At 45.8% G+C, this 15,213-nt stretch overlaps 1 protein-coding gene across 1 annotated transcript; it reads left to right on the forward strand.

The window, feature by feature from the left end:
- Positions 1 to 9,740: 9,740 nt before the first annotated feature.
- LOC137347047 (claudin-4-like) lies at positions 9,741 to 14,916 on the forward strand. Its single transcript, XM_068011053.1, has 2 exons — positions 9,741 to 10,338; positions 14,762 to 14,916. Exons 1-2 carry the CDS (start codon positions 9,741 to 9,743, stop codon positions 14,914 to 14,916), a joined length of 753 nt encoding a protein of 250 aa, XP_067867154.1.
- Positions 14,917 to 15,213: the final 297 nt, after the last annotated feature.

Raw genomic sequence — 15,213 nt, forward strand, 5'->3', positions numbered from 1 at the left:
TATTAGGCAAGAGTATTAAGAGTTATTGAATCAAAGTGGCTGGATGAAGTTAAGACACAGATCAGCTGTGATCAAATTGAATGGTAGAACAGGCTCCAGGGACTGAAAGGCCTGTTCTTGTTCCTATGTCCTCACAGAGCATTGCAATTTGGCTGTGATTACCTCTTTCCTCCTGTTCCTGCCCCAGTGGATTAAATTGATTTACTTTGACAGGAAGTAGTTGATCTGAGATGAAATATTAACAGCTCTGCACAATAATAACTGGCTTAATTAATTTGTGAAGCTGGGTAACGTTAGTGAGTGGGTCAGTGAGTTAGATGCCAATTTGACAAGTCCATGCCAGTGCGGACATTCAAAGTTATCTCTATTGACCTTTCACCTATGGGAACAGTAACATAGTGGTAATGTTACTGGGCTAGTAATCCAGAGGCCTGGATCAATGCTCCGGAGACGTGAGTTCAAATCCCACCACGGCAGCTGATGGAATTCAAATGCAATTAATTATCTCATTAATGGGGACCCTGAAATTGCCAGATTGTTGTTAAAAACAAATCTGGTTCATTAATGTCTTTGGGGAAGGAAACTTGCTGTCTTTACCCAGTCTGGCCTACATGTGACCCCAGACCCACAGCAATGTGGTTGACTCTTAACTACCCTCCGAAATAGTCTAGCAAACATCTAAAGAAAATCGACTAAAAATAAAACAGGACGGACGACTTAGGCACTGGAAACAACAAAAGCACACCCTGCAAAATCCTACTCACTAACATTTGGGGGCTTGTGCCAAAATTTGGAGAGCTGTCCCACAGACTAGCCAAGCAACAGCCTGACATTGTCATACTCACCGAATCATACCTTACAGCCGATATCCCAGAGCCCTCCATCACCATCCCTGGTTATGTCCTGTCCCACCAGCAAATCAGACCCACCAGAGGTGGCGGCACAGTGGTATACATTTGGGAGGGACTGGCCCTGGGAAGCCTCAACATTGACTCCGGACCCCATGAAGTCTCATGACACCAGGTCAAACATGGGCAAGGAAACCTCTTGCAGATTACTACCAGCTACCCTCCCTTAGCTGATGAATCAGTATTCCTCCATGTTGAACACCTCTTGAAAGAAGCACTGCGGGTAGCAAGGGCGTGGCATGTACTCTGGGTGGGAGACTTCAGTGTCCATCGCCAAGAGTGGCTTGGTAGCACCACTACTGGCGGAGCTGGATGAGTCATGAAAGACTCTATGATTTTATTTTCACCCAGAGGGTGATAGGGGTCTGGAACTCACGGCCGAAAGGGTAGTAGAGGCAGAAACTCTTAATTCATTAAAAAGGTGTCTGGATATGCACCTCAAGTACCCTAACCTGCGGGGCTATGGACCAAATAGGGTGGCACAGTGGCGCAGTGGTTAGCACCGCAGCCTCACAGCTCCAGCGACCCGGGTTCAATTCTGGGTACTGCCTGTGTGGAATTTGCAAGTTCTCCCTGTGTCTGCGTGGGTTTTCTCCGGGTGCTCCGGTTTCCTCCCACAAGCCAAAAGACTTGCAGGTTGGTAGGTAAATTGGCCATTATAAATTGCCCCTAGTATAGGTAGGTGGTAGGGAAATATAGGGACAGGTGGGGATGTGGTAGGAATATGGGATTAGTGTAGGATTAGTATAAATGGGTGGTTGATGGTCGGCACAGACTCGGTGGGCCGAAGGGCCTGTTTCAGTGCTGTATCTCTAAACTAAACTAAATACTGAAACGTGGGATTAGGCTGGGTGGTTCGTTTTTCTGCTGGCGCAGACACGGTGGGCCAAGGGGCCTCTTTCTGTGCCACAAACTTTCTATTCTATGACATATCTGCCAGACTGGGCCTGCAGCAGGTGGTTAGAGAAACAACATGAGGGAAAAGCCTACTTGACTTCGCCCTCACCAATATACCTGTTGCAGATGCATCTGTCCATGGCAGTATTGGTAGGAGTGATCACCACAGTCCTTGTGGAGACAAAGTCCTATCTTCACACTGAGGATACACTCCATCATGTTGTGTGGCACCACCACTGTGCTAAATGGGATAGATTCAGAACAGATTTGGCAGCTCAAAACTGGGCACTCATGAAGCGCTGTGGGCCATCAGAATTGTATCCAACCACAATCTGTAACCTCATGACCCAGCAAATCTCTCACTCTATCATTACCATCAAGCCAGGGGATCAACCCTGGTTCAACGTGGAGTAGAGGAGAGCATACCAGGAGCAGCACCAAGCATACCTAAAAATGAGATGTCAACCTGGTGAATTGACAACACAGGACTACATGCATGTTATACAGTGGAAATAGCATGCAATAGACAGAGCAAAGCAATCCCACATCTAACAGATCATAGCAAAGCTTTGCAGTCCTGCCATATCCAATCGTGAATGGTGCTGGACAATTAAACAACTAACAGGAGGAGAAGGCTGCACAAACATCCCCATCCTCAATGATGGAGGAGCTCAGCACATCAGGGCAAAAGCCAAGGCTGAAACATTTGTAAGCATCTTCAGCCATAAGTGCTGAGTGGATGATCCTCAATCTTTCCCTCCTTGTGAAGTCCCCAACATCACAGATGCCAGACTTCAGCTAATTTGATTCACTCCATGCAATATCAAGAAACGGCTGAAAGCACTGGATACAGCAAAGACTTTGGGCCCTGACAACATCCTGGCTGGAGTACTGAAGACTTGTGCTCCAGAACTAGCTGTGCCTCTAGCCAAGCTGTTCCAGTACAGCTACAACACTGACATCTACCTGACATTGTGGAAAATTCCCCAGATATGTCCTGTCCATAAAAAGCATGACAAATCCAATCTGGCCAATTACCACCCCATCAGTCTCTCTCAATAATCAGCAAAGTGATGGAAGATGTCATTGAGAGTGCCGCCAAGCTGTACTCTGCAATAGCCCGCTCACCGACGCACAATTTGGGTTCTGCCAGGACCACTCAGCTCCATACCTCATTACAGCCTTGGTCCAAACGGGGACAAAAGAGCTGAATTTTAGAGGTGAGGTGAGACTGACTGCCCTTGACATCAAGGCAACATTTGACCGAGTATGGCATCAAGTTTTTTTTTCTCTTTTTTTCTTTGGCCTCCTTATCTCGAGAGACAATGGGTAAGCGCCTGGAGGTGGTCAGTGGTGTGTGGAGCAGCGCCTGGAGTGGCTATAAAGGCCAATTCTAGAGTGACAGGCTCTTCCACAGGTGCTGCAGAAAGATTTGTTTGTCGGGGCTGTTACACAGTTGGCTCTCCCCTTGCGCCTCTGTCTTTTTTCCTGCCAACTTCGACTCGCCACACTTTAGCCCCGCCTTTATGGCTGCCCGCTAGCTCGGGCGAATGCTGGCAACTGACTCCCACGACTTGTGATCAATGTCACAGGACTTCATGTCGCGTTTGCAGACGTCTTTAAAGCGGAGACATGGACGGCCGGTGGGTCTGATACCAGTGGCGAGTTCGCTGTACAATGTGTCTTTGGGGATCCTGCCATCTTCCATGCAGCTCACATGGCCAAGCCATCTCAAGCGCTGCTGACTCAGTAGGGTGTATAAGCTGGGGATGTTGGCCGCCTCGAGGACTTCTGTGTTGGAGATACGGTCCTGCCACCTGATGCCAAGTATTCTCCGGAGGCAGCGAAGATGGAATGAATTGAGACGTCGCTCTTGGCTGACATACGTTGTCCAGGCCTCGCTGCCATAGAGCAAGGTACTGAGGACACAGGCTTGATACGCTCGTACTTTTGTGTTCCGTGTCAGTGCGCCATTTTCCCACACTCTCTTGGCCAGTCTGGACATAGCAGTGGAAGCCTTTCCCATGTGCTTGTTGATTTCTGCATCCAGAGACAGGTTACTGGGTGATAGTTGAGCCTAGGTAGGTGAACTCTTGAACCACTTCCAGAGCGTGGTCGCCAATATTAATGGATGGAGCATTTCTGACGTCCTGCCCCATGATGTTCGTTTTCTTGAGCTGATGGTTAGGCCAAATTCATTGCAGGCAGCCGCAAACCTATCGATGAGGCTCTGCAGGCACTCTTCAGTGTGAGATGTTAAAGCAGCATTGTCAGCAAAGAGGAGTTCCCTGATGAGGACTTTCCGTACTTTGGATTTCGCTCTTAAACGGGCAAGGTTGAACAACCTGCCCCCTGATCTTGTGTGGAGGAAAATTCCTTCTTCAGAGGACTTGAACGCATGTGAAAGCAGCAGGGAGAAGAAAATCCCAAAAAGTGTGGGTGCGAAAACACAGCCCTGTTTCACGCCACTCAGGATAGGAAAGGGGTCTGATGAGGAGTCACCATGTTGAATTGTGCCTTTCATATTGTCATGGAATGAGGTGATGATACTTAGTAGCTTTGGTGGACATCCAATCTTTTCGAGTAGTCTGAAGAGACCACGCCTGCTGACGAGGTCAAAGGCTTTGGTGAGATCAATGAAAGCAATGTAGAGGGGCATCTGTTGTTTGCGGCATTTCTCCTGTATCTGACGAAGGGAGAACAGCATGTCAATGGTCGATATCTCTGCACGAAAGCCACAATGTGTCTCAGTGTAGACGCGCTCGGCCAGCTTCTGGAGCCTGTTTAGAGCGACTCGAGCAAAGACTTTCCCCACTATGCTGAGCAGGGAGATTCCACGGTAGTTGTTGCAGTCACCGCGGTCACCTTTGTTTTTATAGAGGGTGATGATAGTTTTGGACTATCGGACTGAGTTCCGATTTTGTTGGCTATATGTCCAGCTCATCCATGACTGGTAGAGGCTGGGCAGCATTGAGGGCAATCTCAGTGACAACATGGCATCAAGTAGCCCTAGCAAAACTGGAGTCAATGGGAATCAGGGTGAAAACTCTCTGTTGGTTGGAGTCATACCTAGTACAAAGGAAGATGGTTGTGGTTGTTGGAGGCCAATCATCTGAGCTCCAGGACATCACTGCATGAGTTCCTGAGGGTAGTGTCCTAGGCCCAACCATCTTCAGCTGCTTTATCAATGATCTTCCCTCCATCATAAGGTCAGAAGTAGGGATGTTCGCTGATAATTACACAGTGTTTGGGATCATTTGCAACTCCTCTGATGCTGAAACACTCTGTGCTTGCATGCAGCAAGACCTGGACAACATTCAGGTTTGGGCTGATAAGCGGCAAGTAACATTCATGTCACACAGGTGCCAGGCAATGTCCATCTCCAACAAGAGAGAATCTAACCATCTCCCCTTGATGTTCAACGGCATTACCATCGCTGAATCCCCCACTATCAACATCTTGGGGGTTACCAGAAATGTAACTGGAACAGCCATATGAATACTGTGGCTACAAGAGCAGGTCAGAAGCTGGGAATTCTGTGGCAAGGACCTCACCTCCTGACTCCCCAAAGCCTGTCCAACATCTACAAGGCACCAGTCAGGAGTGTGATGGAATACGCTCCACTTGCCTGGCTGAGTGCGGCTCCAACAACACTCAAGAAGTTCGACACTATCCAAGACAAAGCAGCCCGCTCAATTGATAGCCTATCGACCACCTTAAACATTCACTCCCTCCACCATAGACACTGCACCAAGTCGCCAAGGCTCCTTCGACAGCACCTTCCAAACCAACGATCTCTACCACCAGCAAATGCTGGGGAACACCACCACCTGCAAGTTCCTCTCCAAGCCACACAATCCTGAGTTGGAACTATATTGCCGTTCCTTCACTGTCGCTGGATCAAAATCCTGGAACTCCCTTCCTAACAGCACTGTGGGTGTTCCTACCCCACATGGACTGCAGCGGTTCAAGAAGGCAGTTCACCACCACCTTTTCAAGGGCAATTAGGGAGGGGTAATAAATGCTGGCCTTGCTAGCAATACTCACATCGCATGAATGAATTTTTTAAAAATCCTCTGGATCCTGGGTTTCATTCTACACAGATACGGAATGATGGCCTCTCTTTTTCTCTGATGGCTTCATAGCTCTTCAATGAAATGGGTTTGGGTCTTACATAAGATGGATCTCTGTCTAATCCCACATAACGCCACCATACATTCATCCGCATTAAAGTGGTAAACTCATTCAGAAAGACCACAGGATGCCTGCCAGGGAAATTAGGGGAACAAAAGACGATCCGGGTAGCTCTCCCCAGTAAAAGTTGAGGTTGAGGTGGAGGGGTCATTGCTGGGACAGGGCACGGGGTGGCCGGGGGTGTGTGGGGTGTTGCTGCATATAACAGTATTAAAACTGATCTAGAGTTTTGACGTGGAGCGTCTGAACTGCAAGGTATCTTGTCGTCAGCATCAACAGTCTTCAACCAAAGACAAAAATCTATATAAGAAAGAAAACATTTGCATAACCTATGACTGTTCCTTAATAAAAGTTACAAATGCTGAAAATACACAGCAGGTTACAGAGGATCCGAGTAGGGAAAAATAGAGTTTCAGATCGATGACCTATAGTCAGAACTGGAATATCTTAGTAATGCAACAGGTTTTAAGCTAGTACAGAGCCAAGGAAATGGGGGAGGGGAGGAAAGAACAAAAGGGAAGGTCTGTGATGGGGTGGAAGGCAGGTGTGACTCAATGAGAAAAGGGATGATGGCGGAAGGCAAAAAAGGGTTGGCTATGGCACAAGTAAAGAAACAAAAGATGGGGCTAGAGGAGGTGTAAATGGCAACAGCAGAATCACTACCAGCACCAACTGCCTGTGAAAATGGGAGTGGTGTTTATGATCTGAAACTGTTCAATTCGATGTTCAGTCTGAAGGCTGTGAAGTGCCTCATCGAAAAATAAAGTGTCTGTTCTATGTTACGTTAGCTTCTTTCTGTCATGTTTCCTGCATCTCCCACCGATCTTTCAATCCTAAGGCTGGCTGTTCCTCCGAAAGCAGAGCAGATATTAACCAATTCTCATCTGTGCCACAAGATGGAGCCCCACATTAAACCTGATAGAATTTCCATTTGTGCAATGTGTTTCACAGCTTCAGGACTTCCCAAGAGATCAGCAGCCAATGAAGTATGTTTTTGAAGCATAGTCATTGCTGTAATGCAGGGAAATGCAGCAACCAATTTGAACACAGCAAGATCCCACAAACAGTAGTTAGATAAATTACCAGTTAATCAACTGGTGATGTTGCTTCAGGAATAAATGTTCGTCAGGGCACCGGGAGAATTCCCTGCTGCATTTGAATAGTGGATCATCAAGACCCACGCGAAAGGGCAAACAAGTTTTAACATCTCATCCAAAAGGCAACACCCCTGACAATGCAGCAGTCCTTTTACTCATGTCCAAAAGTGGGGCTGGACCTCACAACTTTCTGAGTAGATATGAGGTAGCTACCAATGGGCCAACCTGACACTTGAAGGGACTAATGTTTTCTGAAGGTACAGGTTCAAGTACAGAGCAAATGTCGGGATGAGAACTGCTCTGGTTTCAGGCAGCTATGAGCAGACCTTAAAACAACGTATCTTATTTTTAATTCAAAGTGAGAAGGCAGGAGCACCAATTTAATTCCCATTTATTGAAGTTGAATATTGAACAGACTTGTGACAAAACAGTGTCCAGGGACAGGGAGAGGAAATTACCTTGAGCATACACCATTTAAGGTGCGCTTACACTGGACTTCGCTTGGCTGGGAGTCAAGGAAAGAAAAGAGCAAGGATACGAAAGACTGCATTTATATACAGTGCATATCATGACTTCAGGGCATCCAAAAGCTCTTTACAATTGATGAAGTATATTTGAAGTGTAGCTACTGCTGTAATGTAGGAAGCACAGCAGCCAATTTGTGCACAGCAAGGTCCTACAGCTAACAATGCAATAATGACCAGATAATCTGTTCCTGTGATGTGGGTTGAGGGATAAATATTGATTAAGACTCTGGGGAGAACTACCTTGCTCTTCTTCAAAATAGTGCTGTGGGATCTTTGGCATCCACCTGAACAGCAGACGGGGCTTCACATCTTTTCCCAAAAAACAACACCTTTTGCACTCCCTCAGTACTGGAGTCTCAGCCTAGATTATGCACTCAAGTCTCTGGAATGGGGCTTGAACCCACAACTTCCTGAGTTAGAAACAAAAGAAAGCTACCCACTGAACCACAGCACAGGACAGGACAAGGAACCAGAAGAAAAAATATTGACTCTGCTATGCATTTCCTTTAGCCTTCTTGACTGATTTAGTGTAGGTGTGTGGGAGACACATCTCCAGGATTCATACTGATTCTGCGATGAAAGTGAATGATCAGACACCTTAAAGAGAAGGGAAGTTAATGTTCAATGTCCATCCATGTTGTTGTGTCCTGGGTCGGGTCCTAAACCACACTCTCATGCACAAGATTCTTGAGCCACTTAATAGGGAAGAATAGCTGAGGTGTGGGGATCTGATGTGGAGGGGAGACCAAGCTCAACCAATGGACATAAGTCAACATCAATATCCTGGGGTTATCATTGACCAGAAACTTAACTGGACCAGTAATATAAATACAGTGGCTGCAAGAGTAGGTCAGAAGCTGGGAATTCAGTGGTGAGTAACTCACCTCCTGACTCCCCAAAGCCTGTACTTTTTCTATGGTTCTAAGTCAGGAGTGTGATGGAATATTCTCCACTTACCTGAACAAGTGCAGCTCCAACAACACTCAAGAAGCTCAACATCATCTAAGACAAAGCAGTCCACTTGATTGGCACCCCATCCACCACCTTAAACATTAACTCCCTCCACCACTGGCACACAGTGGCAGCCATGTATACCATCTACAAGATGCACTGCGGCAACTTGCTAAGGCTCCTTTGGCAAACCTGCGACCTCTACTGCCTAAAATAACAAAGGCAGCAAATGCAGGGGAACACCACCACCAGCAAGTTCCTTTCCAAGTCACACACCAACCTATCTTGGAACTATATCCCTGTTCCTTCACTGTAGCTGGGTCAAAATCCTGGAACTTCCTCTGTAACAGCACTGTGGGTGTACCTATACCACATGGACTGCAAGAAGGCAACTCACCACCACCTTCTTAGAGCAATTGGGATTGGCAATGAACTCTGAACTTGTCAGTGACACTCACCTCCCAAGAATGAATTAAAAAGTCTTCCCATTATTCAGACAATGTGACGATAAGGGTATCAAGGGATGTGGGAATAGAGCAGGAAAGTGAAATTGAGATAGAAAATCAGCCATGATCTTATTTAATGGTGGAGCAGATTCAAGGGGCCGTATGTCCCATTCATGCTCCTATTTCTCATATTCTTATTTATTTATTTCCTTCTTTCAGGAATTCAGTTGATGCTGCCAAGACAGCACAGAAATTGGCCAAGGGAAATTTCTATCCAACGTGTACGTGTTAGTTTTGCTACTTAAAGGTAGTAGTTACAACATTACAACATCACGGGGCCACTTGATCAATCATTTGATGAATCGATTACCAGCAGCTTGCCTTTTTGCAATTCTGATTGGTAGCCCATTGGACAAGTCACTATTTTTCCATTCTCTCTTCCCCTGCCCCTCCTGCACAGAAATCCATCCTTCAGTACCTGCAGGGAGAGCTGATCGCGGTATCAGTTGCCTTCCTTTGTGTCTCTCATAGTGAGAGATGGGCAAGCCGAGAACCCTTTACTCTGATGACAGCGTTCCTTTTATTTCCACGGTCGCTCACCTGTTAACTTGTCATTGTGACTCAGACTATCACTAAGGCACTGACGATCAGCAGGGAGAGGTGTCCGGGGGCAACTATTAACGTCTGTGGGAAAGTATCGAGGGATTTTTCACAGGTGCAATGGCAAGTGCTTGCTTCCAGATGGTAGGATTCGTCACTGCCGTGGTTGGGTGGTTCATGGCCTGCGTTGCTATGGCAATCCCACAGTGGAAAATCAGGAATCTCGATGGCAGTACAATTCTGACGATGGAGGAGGGCTGGGAGGGGATCTGGATGAACTGCATCAATGACAGCGGGGGTCTCCTGAGCTGTGACATCTATGATTCACTTCTGGCATTGCCGTCCGACCTACAGGCAGCCAGAGCTCTCATGTGCTTGGCGGTGGCACTGGGCATTTTAGCCATGGTGATGTCAAGCGCGGGTATGAAATGCACCAAGTTTGCGAGGGGCGAGGAGAGGTTCAAGGCCTCACTGACCATAGCCGGAGGAGTTTTATTCATTCTGGCAGGGATGTGTGTCCTGATTCCCATCTCCTGGACTGCTGGCAACATCGTAGCTGACTTCTACAACCCTGCGGTGCCGAGGTCCATGAAGACTGAGCTAGGAGATGCTCTGTTCCTGGGGTGGGGATCAGCTTGTGTCCTGGTCCTCGGGGGAACCATCCTCTGCTGCTCCTGCCCGGCAGGCAGTGAGCGGAGTAAAGGACACATGAGAAATTGTGCTCAGTATCAGCCCACAGTTCCAGGAAACAGGTAATGATCACTGCTGAAACCCTCAGCCACGTCCTTTGTCTCTTCTAGACTCGAATATTCCACAACACTCTACTGGGCAGCCTCCCACCTTCCATCCTCCATAAACTTTAGCTCATCCAAAAATCTGCTGCCTGTATCCTAACTCACACCAAGTCCCATTCATCCATCACCCCTATGCTCGCTGACTGACATCAACTCCTCTTCCGGCAATGCGCTAATTTTATCATGCTTGTTTTTAAATTGCTCCATGGCCTCACCCCCTCCCTATCACACCTTGAAATATTTTACTATGTTAAAGGTACTGTATAAATTCAAGTTGTTGTTGTTGATGTAGAAGGGATGTCTGACACAGTAGGTCACACACAGCTCTATGCTGGGATTCCAATTCATGATAGTGGGGAATACCAAATATCCCAGAGTGATTTACAGTTTTACTGGTCAACAATATCACAGACGTCTTCAGTCAGGGATACTGGATTGAGCCAAGCTCCAATTCAAAAGAGGAGTCTCGCAATTTCAGCACCAGAATAACAGATAATCGGGAGTGAGTTACAAACTGGAATCTAATCGAGATGCTCTGGGGGTTTATATACAGAGCAATAGATATCCGGGACTGAGTTATAGACTGGAATCTAAGTGAGGGATTCCGGTCGTTCATATCTAGATTAACAGATACCTGGGAATGAGTTTTAGACTGGAATTTAATTGAGGGGTTCTATGGGATTTATCTATAGAATAGCAGATACCCAGAAGTGGGTTACAGACTGGAATCTAAACAAGCGGTTCAGGGGGTTTAGATATAGAATAACAATATACCCAGGAGTGAGTTATAGGCTGGGATCTAATCAAAGGATTTAGGGGGTATAGATATAGAATAACAAGATAACCAGGAGTGAGTTATAGGCTGGGATCGAATCAAGGGGTTCAGTGCATTTACATATAATAACAAGTACCCAGGAGTGAGTTACAGGGTGAGATCTAATCCAGAGGTTCGGGGGGAGGGGGTTTAGATACAGAATAACAGAGATCCAAGAGTGAATTAAAGGCTGGAATCTAATTGCTGGGTTCGGGTGGTTTATATGTAGAATAGCAGATACCTGAGAGTAAGTTACAAGATGGTGAACAATCAGAGTGTGACTCCTGGCTGATTTTCTGCTCACTCGCCCAGTAACACCCCCAGTTGCTTGTAGCTCCCCATGCAGTATCTCAAGTGAGATCAGCTAACTCAACACAGACTGGGAAGATCAACCCTGGAACTTTCTTGGACTCCATCTCACTGGCTAAACTCAGTGAGGCAGCAGGGGAGACTGGTGATTGCTGCCGTTTAGGGAATCCAGTAACTTAGGCGACCAATCCTGCTTTCATTTACATCACATTAACTAGCCCATGTTTCCTTCAGTTAAAAATGAAAGTGGCCGATTAATGATTGATGGACCACAAAACTTAGCCCCGCGCTGGAGTTTGCCAGTTATGAACTGAACATTTTTACAGGACTTTTTAGAAATTTCTGGAATGTCACTCTATCACCATTCATGGACTGAAAATGACCTCTTCACTCAGCAATGATGATTAGAAAACCTATTGAGGGTTTATAAGATATGACTGTATGGTGTGGAGCAGCATCAGAACAGGAAGTTACAAATGCTGTAACTGATCCTTATGCAGTGAGCAGCTTGTTTCACCCTTCATTGATTAAAGGAGATATCTCATTTTTCACTCAGAGAAAAGTGGTACTATTTACTTAAAGTAAATGAAAACCATGAGATCACCTCAGAAAGTCTGGCTTAGTGCATCAATGATGGAGGTGCTTTGATCTTACTTTGGCTCATAATCCATAATGGTATGCATTATGACAGTTCAGTGCAGTACTGAGGGACTGCACTGCACTGTCAGAGGTGCCATCTTTTGGATGAGAGATCAAACCAAGGCTCCGTCTGCTCTCTCAGATGGATCTAAAAGATCCTATGGCACTGCTTCAGAGAAATGCAGGGGAGTTCTCCCCGGTGTCCTGGGCAATATTTATCCCTCAACCAACATCACAAAAAACAGATTATTTGGTCATTTTCACATTGCTGTTTCAGGGAGTTTGCTGTGTGCAAAGTGGCTGCTACATTTCCTACATTACAACAGTGACTATACTTCAAAATTACTTAATTGACTGTAAAGAGCTTTGAGACACCCGGGCGGCACAGTGGCGCAATGGTTAGCACCGCAGCCTTACAGCTCCAGCGACCTGGGTTCAATTCTGGGTACTGCCTGTGTGGAGTTTGCAAGTTCTCCCTGTGACTGTGTGGGTTTCCTCCGGGTGCTCCGGTTTCCTCCCACATGCCAAAGACTTGCAGATTGATAGGTAAATTGGCCATTATAAATTGCCCCTAGTATAGGTAGGTCGTAGGGAAATATAGGAACAGGTGGGGATTTGGAGGGAATATGGAATTAGTGTAGGATTAGTATAAATGTGTGGTTGATGGTCGGCACAGACTCGGTGGGCCGAAGGGCCTGTTTCAGTGCTGTATCTCTAAACTAAAAAGCGCTATACAAATGCAAATCTTTTGTTTCTTTCTTTATGGGCAAGTCACATGTATGTGTGCTTGTTTGTGTATCCATGACTGTGTTCCTGCAACCTAACTTGCACTAAGTCCTGTTCTCCCAACACCCCCTCTGCTTGTTGATCTCTATTGGCTCCCTGTTAACAAAAGTCTCGATTTTAAAATTCTCATCCCTATCTCGGTAGCCCCGCCATCCAGCCCCACAACCTTCTGAGATCTTTGCACTTCTCCAATTCTGGGCTCTTGTGCACACCCAATATTTTATCACCCCACCATTGGCAGTGATGACTTTAACTGCTAAGGCCCTAAGCTCTGGAATTGCCTCCCTAAACCTCTCTCTCTCTTTTCTCCTTTAAGACATTCCTTAAAACCTACCTCTTTAACCAAGACTTTGGTCACCTGACCTAATATCTCCTTATGTGGCTCGGTGTCAAATTCTGCCTGCTAATGCTCTTGTGAAGTACCTTGGGATGTTTTACTATGTTAAAGGCACTATTTAAATGCCAGTTGCTGTGTGTGCATATATGTCATTAAGCTAGTGTTTTAATTAAGAAGTTTGTTTTCAATAATTTTACGTGATGACACCAAGATTTTATTTGTAACCCCAGGATCAACATCTGAATCTGATGTTTACCAGTTCTAGAATATGGACCAGGAGCAATACTCAGAGTCCTGCAACACCTTTCTCCCGGGGAGTGATGAAGATTAAAGAGAAGTCATCAAAATGTGTCGCAAAACAGGAAATAAAGTGCCATCGACAAACCAGAATGTGCTACTGTGTTATTCTTTGTGTGGCAATTAACAAATTCAGACAATCAGTTAATCCCAGACACAATTCTACAAGTCTCTCTCTCATGGGACTGGATGGTACAGTGGGTTAGATATTTGCTTTTAACTTTGGGTCCTGTGTTCAAGTGCAGTCAAGGCTGTCTAGTTCTAATCCATTGTAGAGAATCTGTAGAATATGGGATAGCATTGCAGTGAACACAGCAAGGGATGTTGGCTGGGGTTGGGGCAGAGCAGAGAGACAATTAATCTGCAGAGTTCCCCTTATAAGGGAGTGTTCAATGCTTCCTCTCTATACTATGCCTGACTTAATGGAGCTGTGCAGAGGGAGTTTTAATTTGCATAGTCTCCAACTTGTCCAAAATGGAAAGTGTTCCATTCTCCAGCACTAACATTCCTAAACTGATAAACACAACATTTAGGAAATCATCTCATCTTAACTCAATCCTCCCTGATCTAGCCACTGGTGCTCAGTGGAATGTCACATCTTTTCATGCCAGTATTTTTAAAATTAATTATTTGTTGAAAATTTCACTCACAAAATTGGTAAGAACTAATCTTTAAATCTTTGGCTTTCCATTTCTCCTGAGGACATACCATAATCCACATCACCCCCACCCTGGGTTAAAGACGTGTGTGAGGAATTCTGCCATCCCATGGTTGAGAATCTAACATTAATGAAGACTAAGATGTGAACAGAACCAGTTGATGCAATGAGTTAACACACTACCTTTTCAATACTCATTGTTGATTATCCCTGACTAAAGGAAGTAAAGGCTCCCCTTCTTAACCAGAAGTGTAAGTGTTCTAGGTAAACTGAGTTTGAGAGAAAGTCAACCAGGTTTACAGTGGCTACAAGTCCACATCACAAAATTGCTCATGATTCAACACACCTTGGCAAATTCCCTCAGCCAGGCTATAAGGACGGTTGATATGGAGACTGCACATTGGAGTGCTCCTTTGGGGCAGAGTTAAAACAAATTGGGTGGAAGAGGAGCGATATTCTAACTCTGCCTCCTCTGGACTATAGCTGGCCATAAAATACTTAAATAAGCACCGCAGAGGGATCTCCACTTTGCATTTAGACACTTCATAATTTCCAACTTGTTAAAAATGCAAGGGTCCTTGTTCTATTCCACACTTAGACTGGCTCGCGCATCATCTCATTGCTCGCTGACCTACACCAGCTCTCTGTTCTCAACGCATTAAAATTTAAATTGTCATTCTTGTCTTCAAATCTTCCATAGCTTAATTCCACCGTCACTCTTCAATCTTCTCCAAGTTTCTTTCCCTTTCCATACACTTCAGTCTCTCACTCAGGTCTCCTGTACATTCCCACTTCCCTTCAGCCAATAATTGGTAACAGATCTGCTTGGACTGCCTTCTCTAAAACCCTTCCTAAACCCCTCCTTACCTAATGTCCTCCTTACCTAATGTCCTCCCTACTTAAAACCCTCCCTTCCTAAATGCACCCCCACATTTCTCTATCGTTCTCTGCTCCTTTAA

This window comes from Heterodontus francisci, chromosome 31 (genome assembly GCF_036365525.1).
Source record: "Heterodontus francisci isolate sHetFra1 chromosome 31, sHetFra1.hap1, whole genome shotgun sequence".
NCBI lineage: Eukaryota > Metazoa > Chordata > Chondrichthyes > Heterodontiformes > Heterodontidae > Heterodontus > Heterodontus francisci.

What these genes read in the sequence shown, in the direction of transcription:
- LOC137347047 (XM_068011053.1), top strand. Translation starts at nt 9,741, where the DNA reads ATGGCAAGTGCTTGCTTCCAGATGGTAGGATTCGTCACTGCCGTGGTT. An exon ending in TAAAGGACACATGAGAAATT is followed by an intron (nt 10,339 to 14,761) that starts GTGCTCAGTATC and finishes TACTTAAATAAG; the next exon opens with CACCGCAGAGGGATCTCCAC.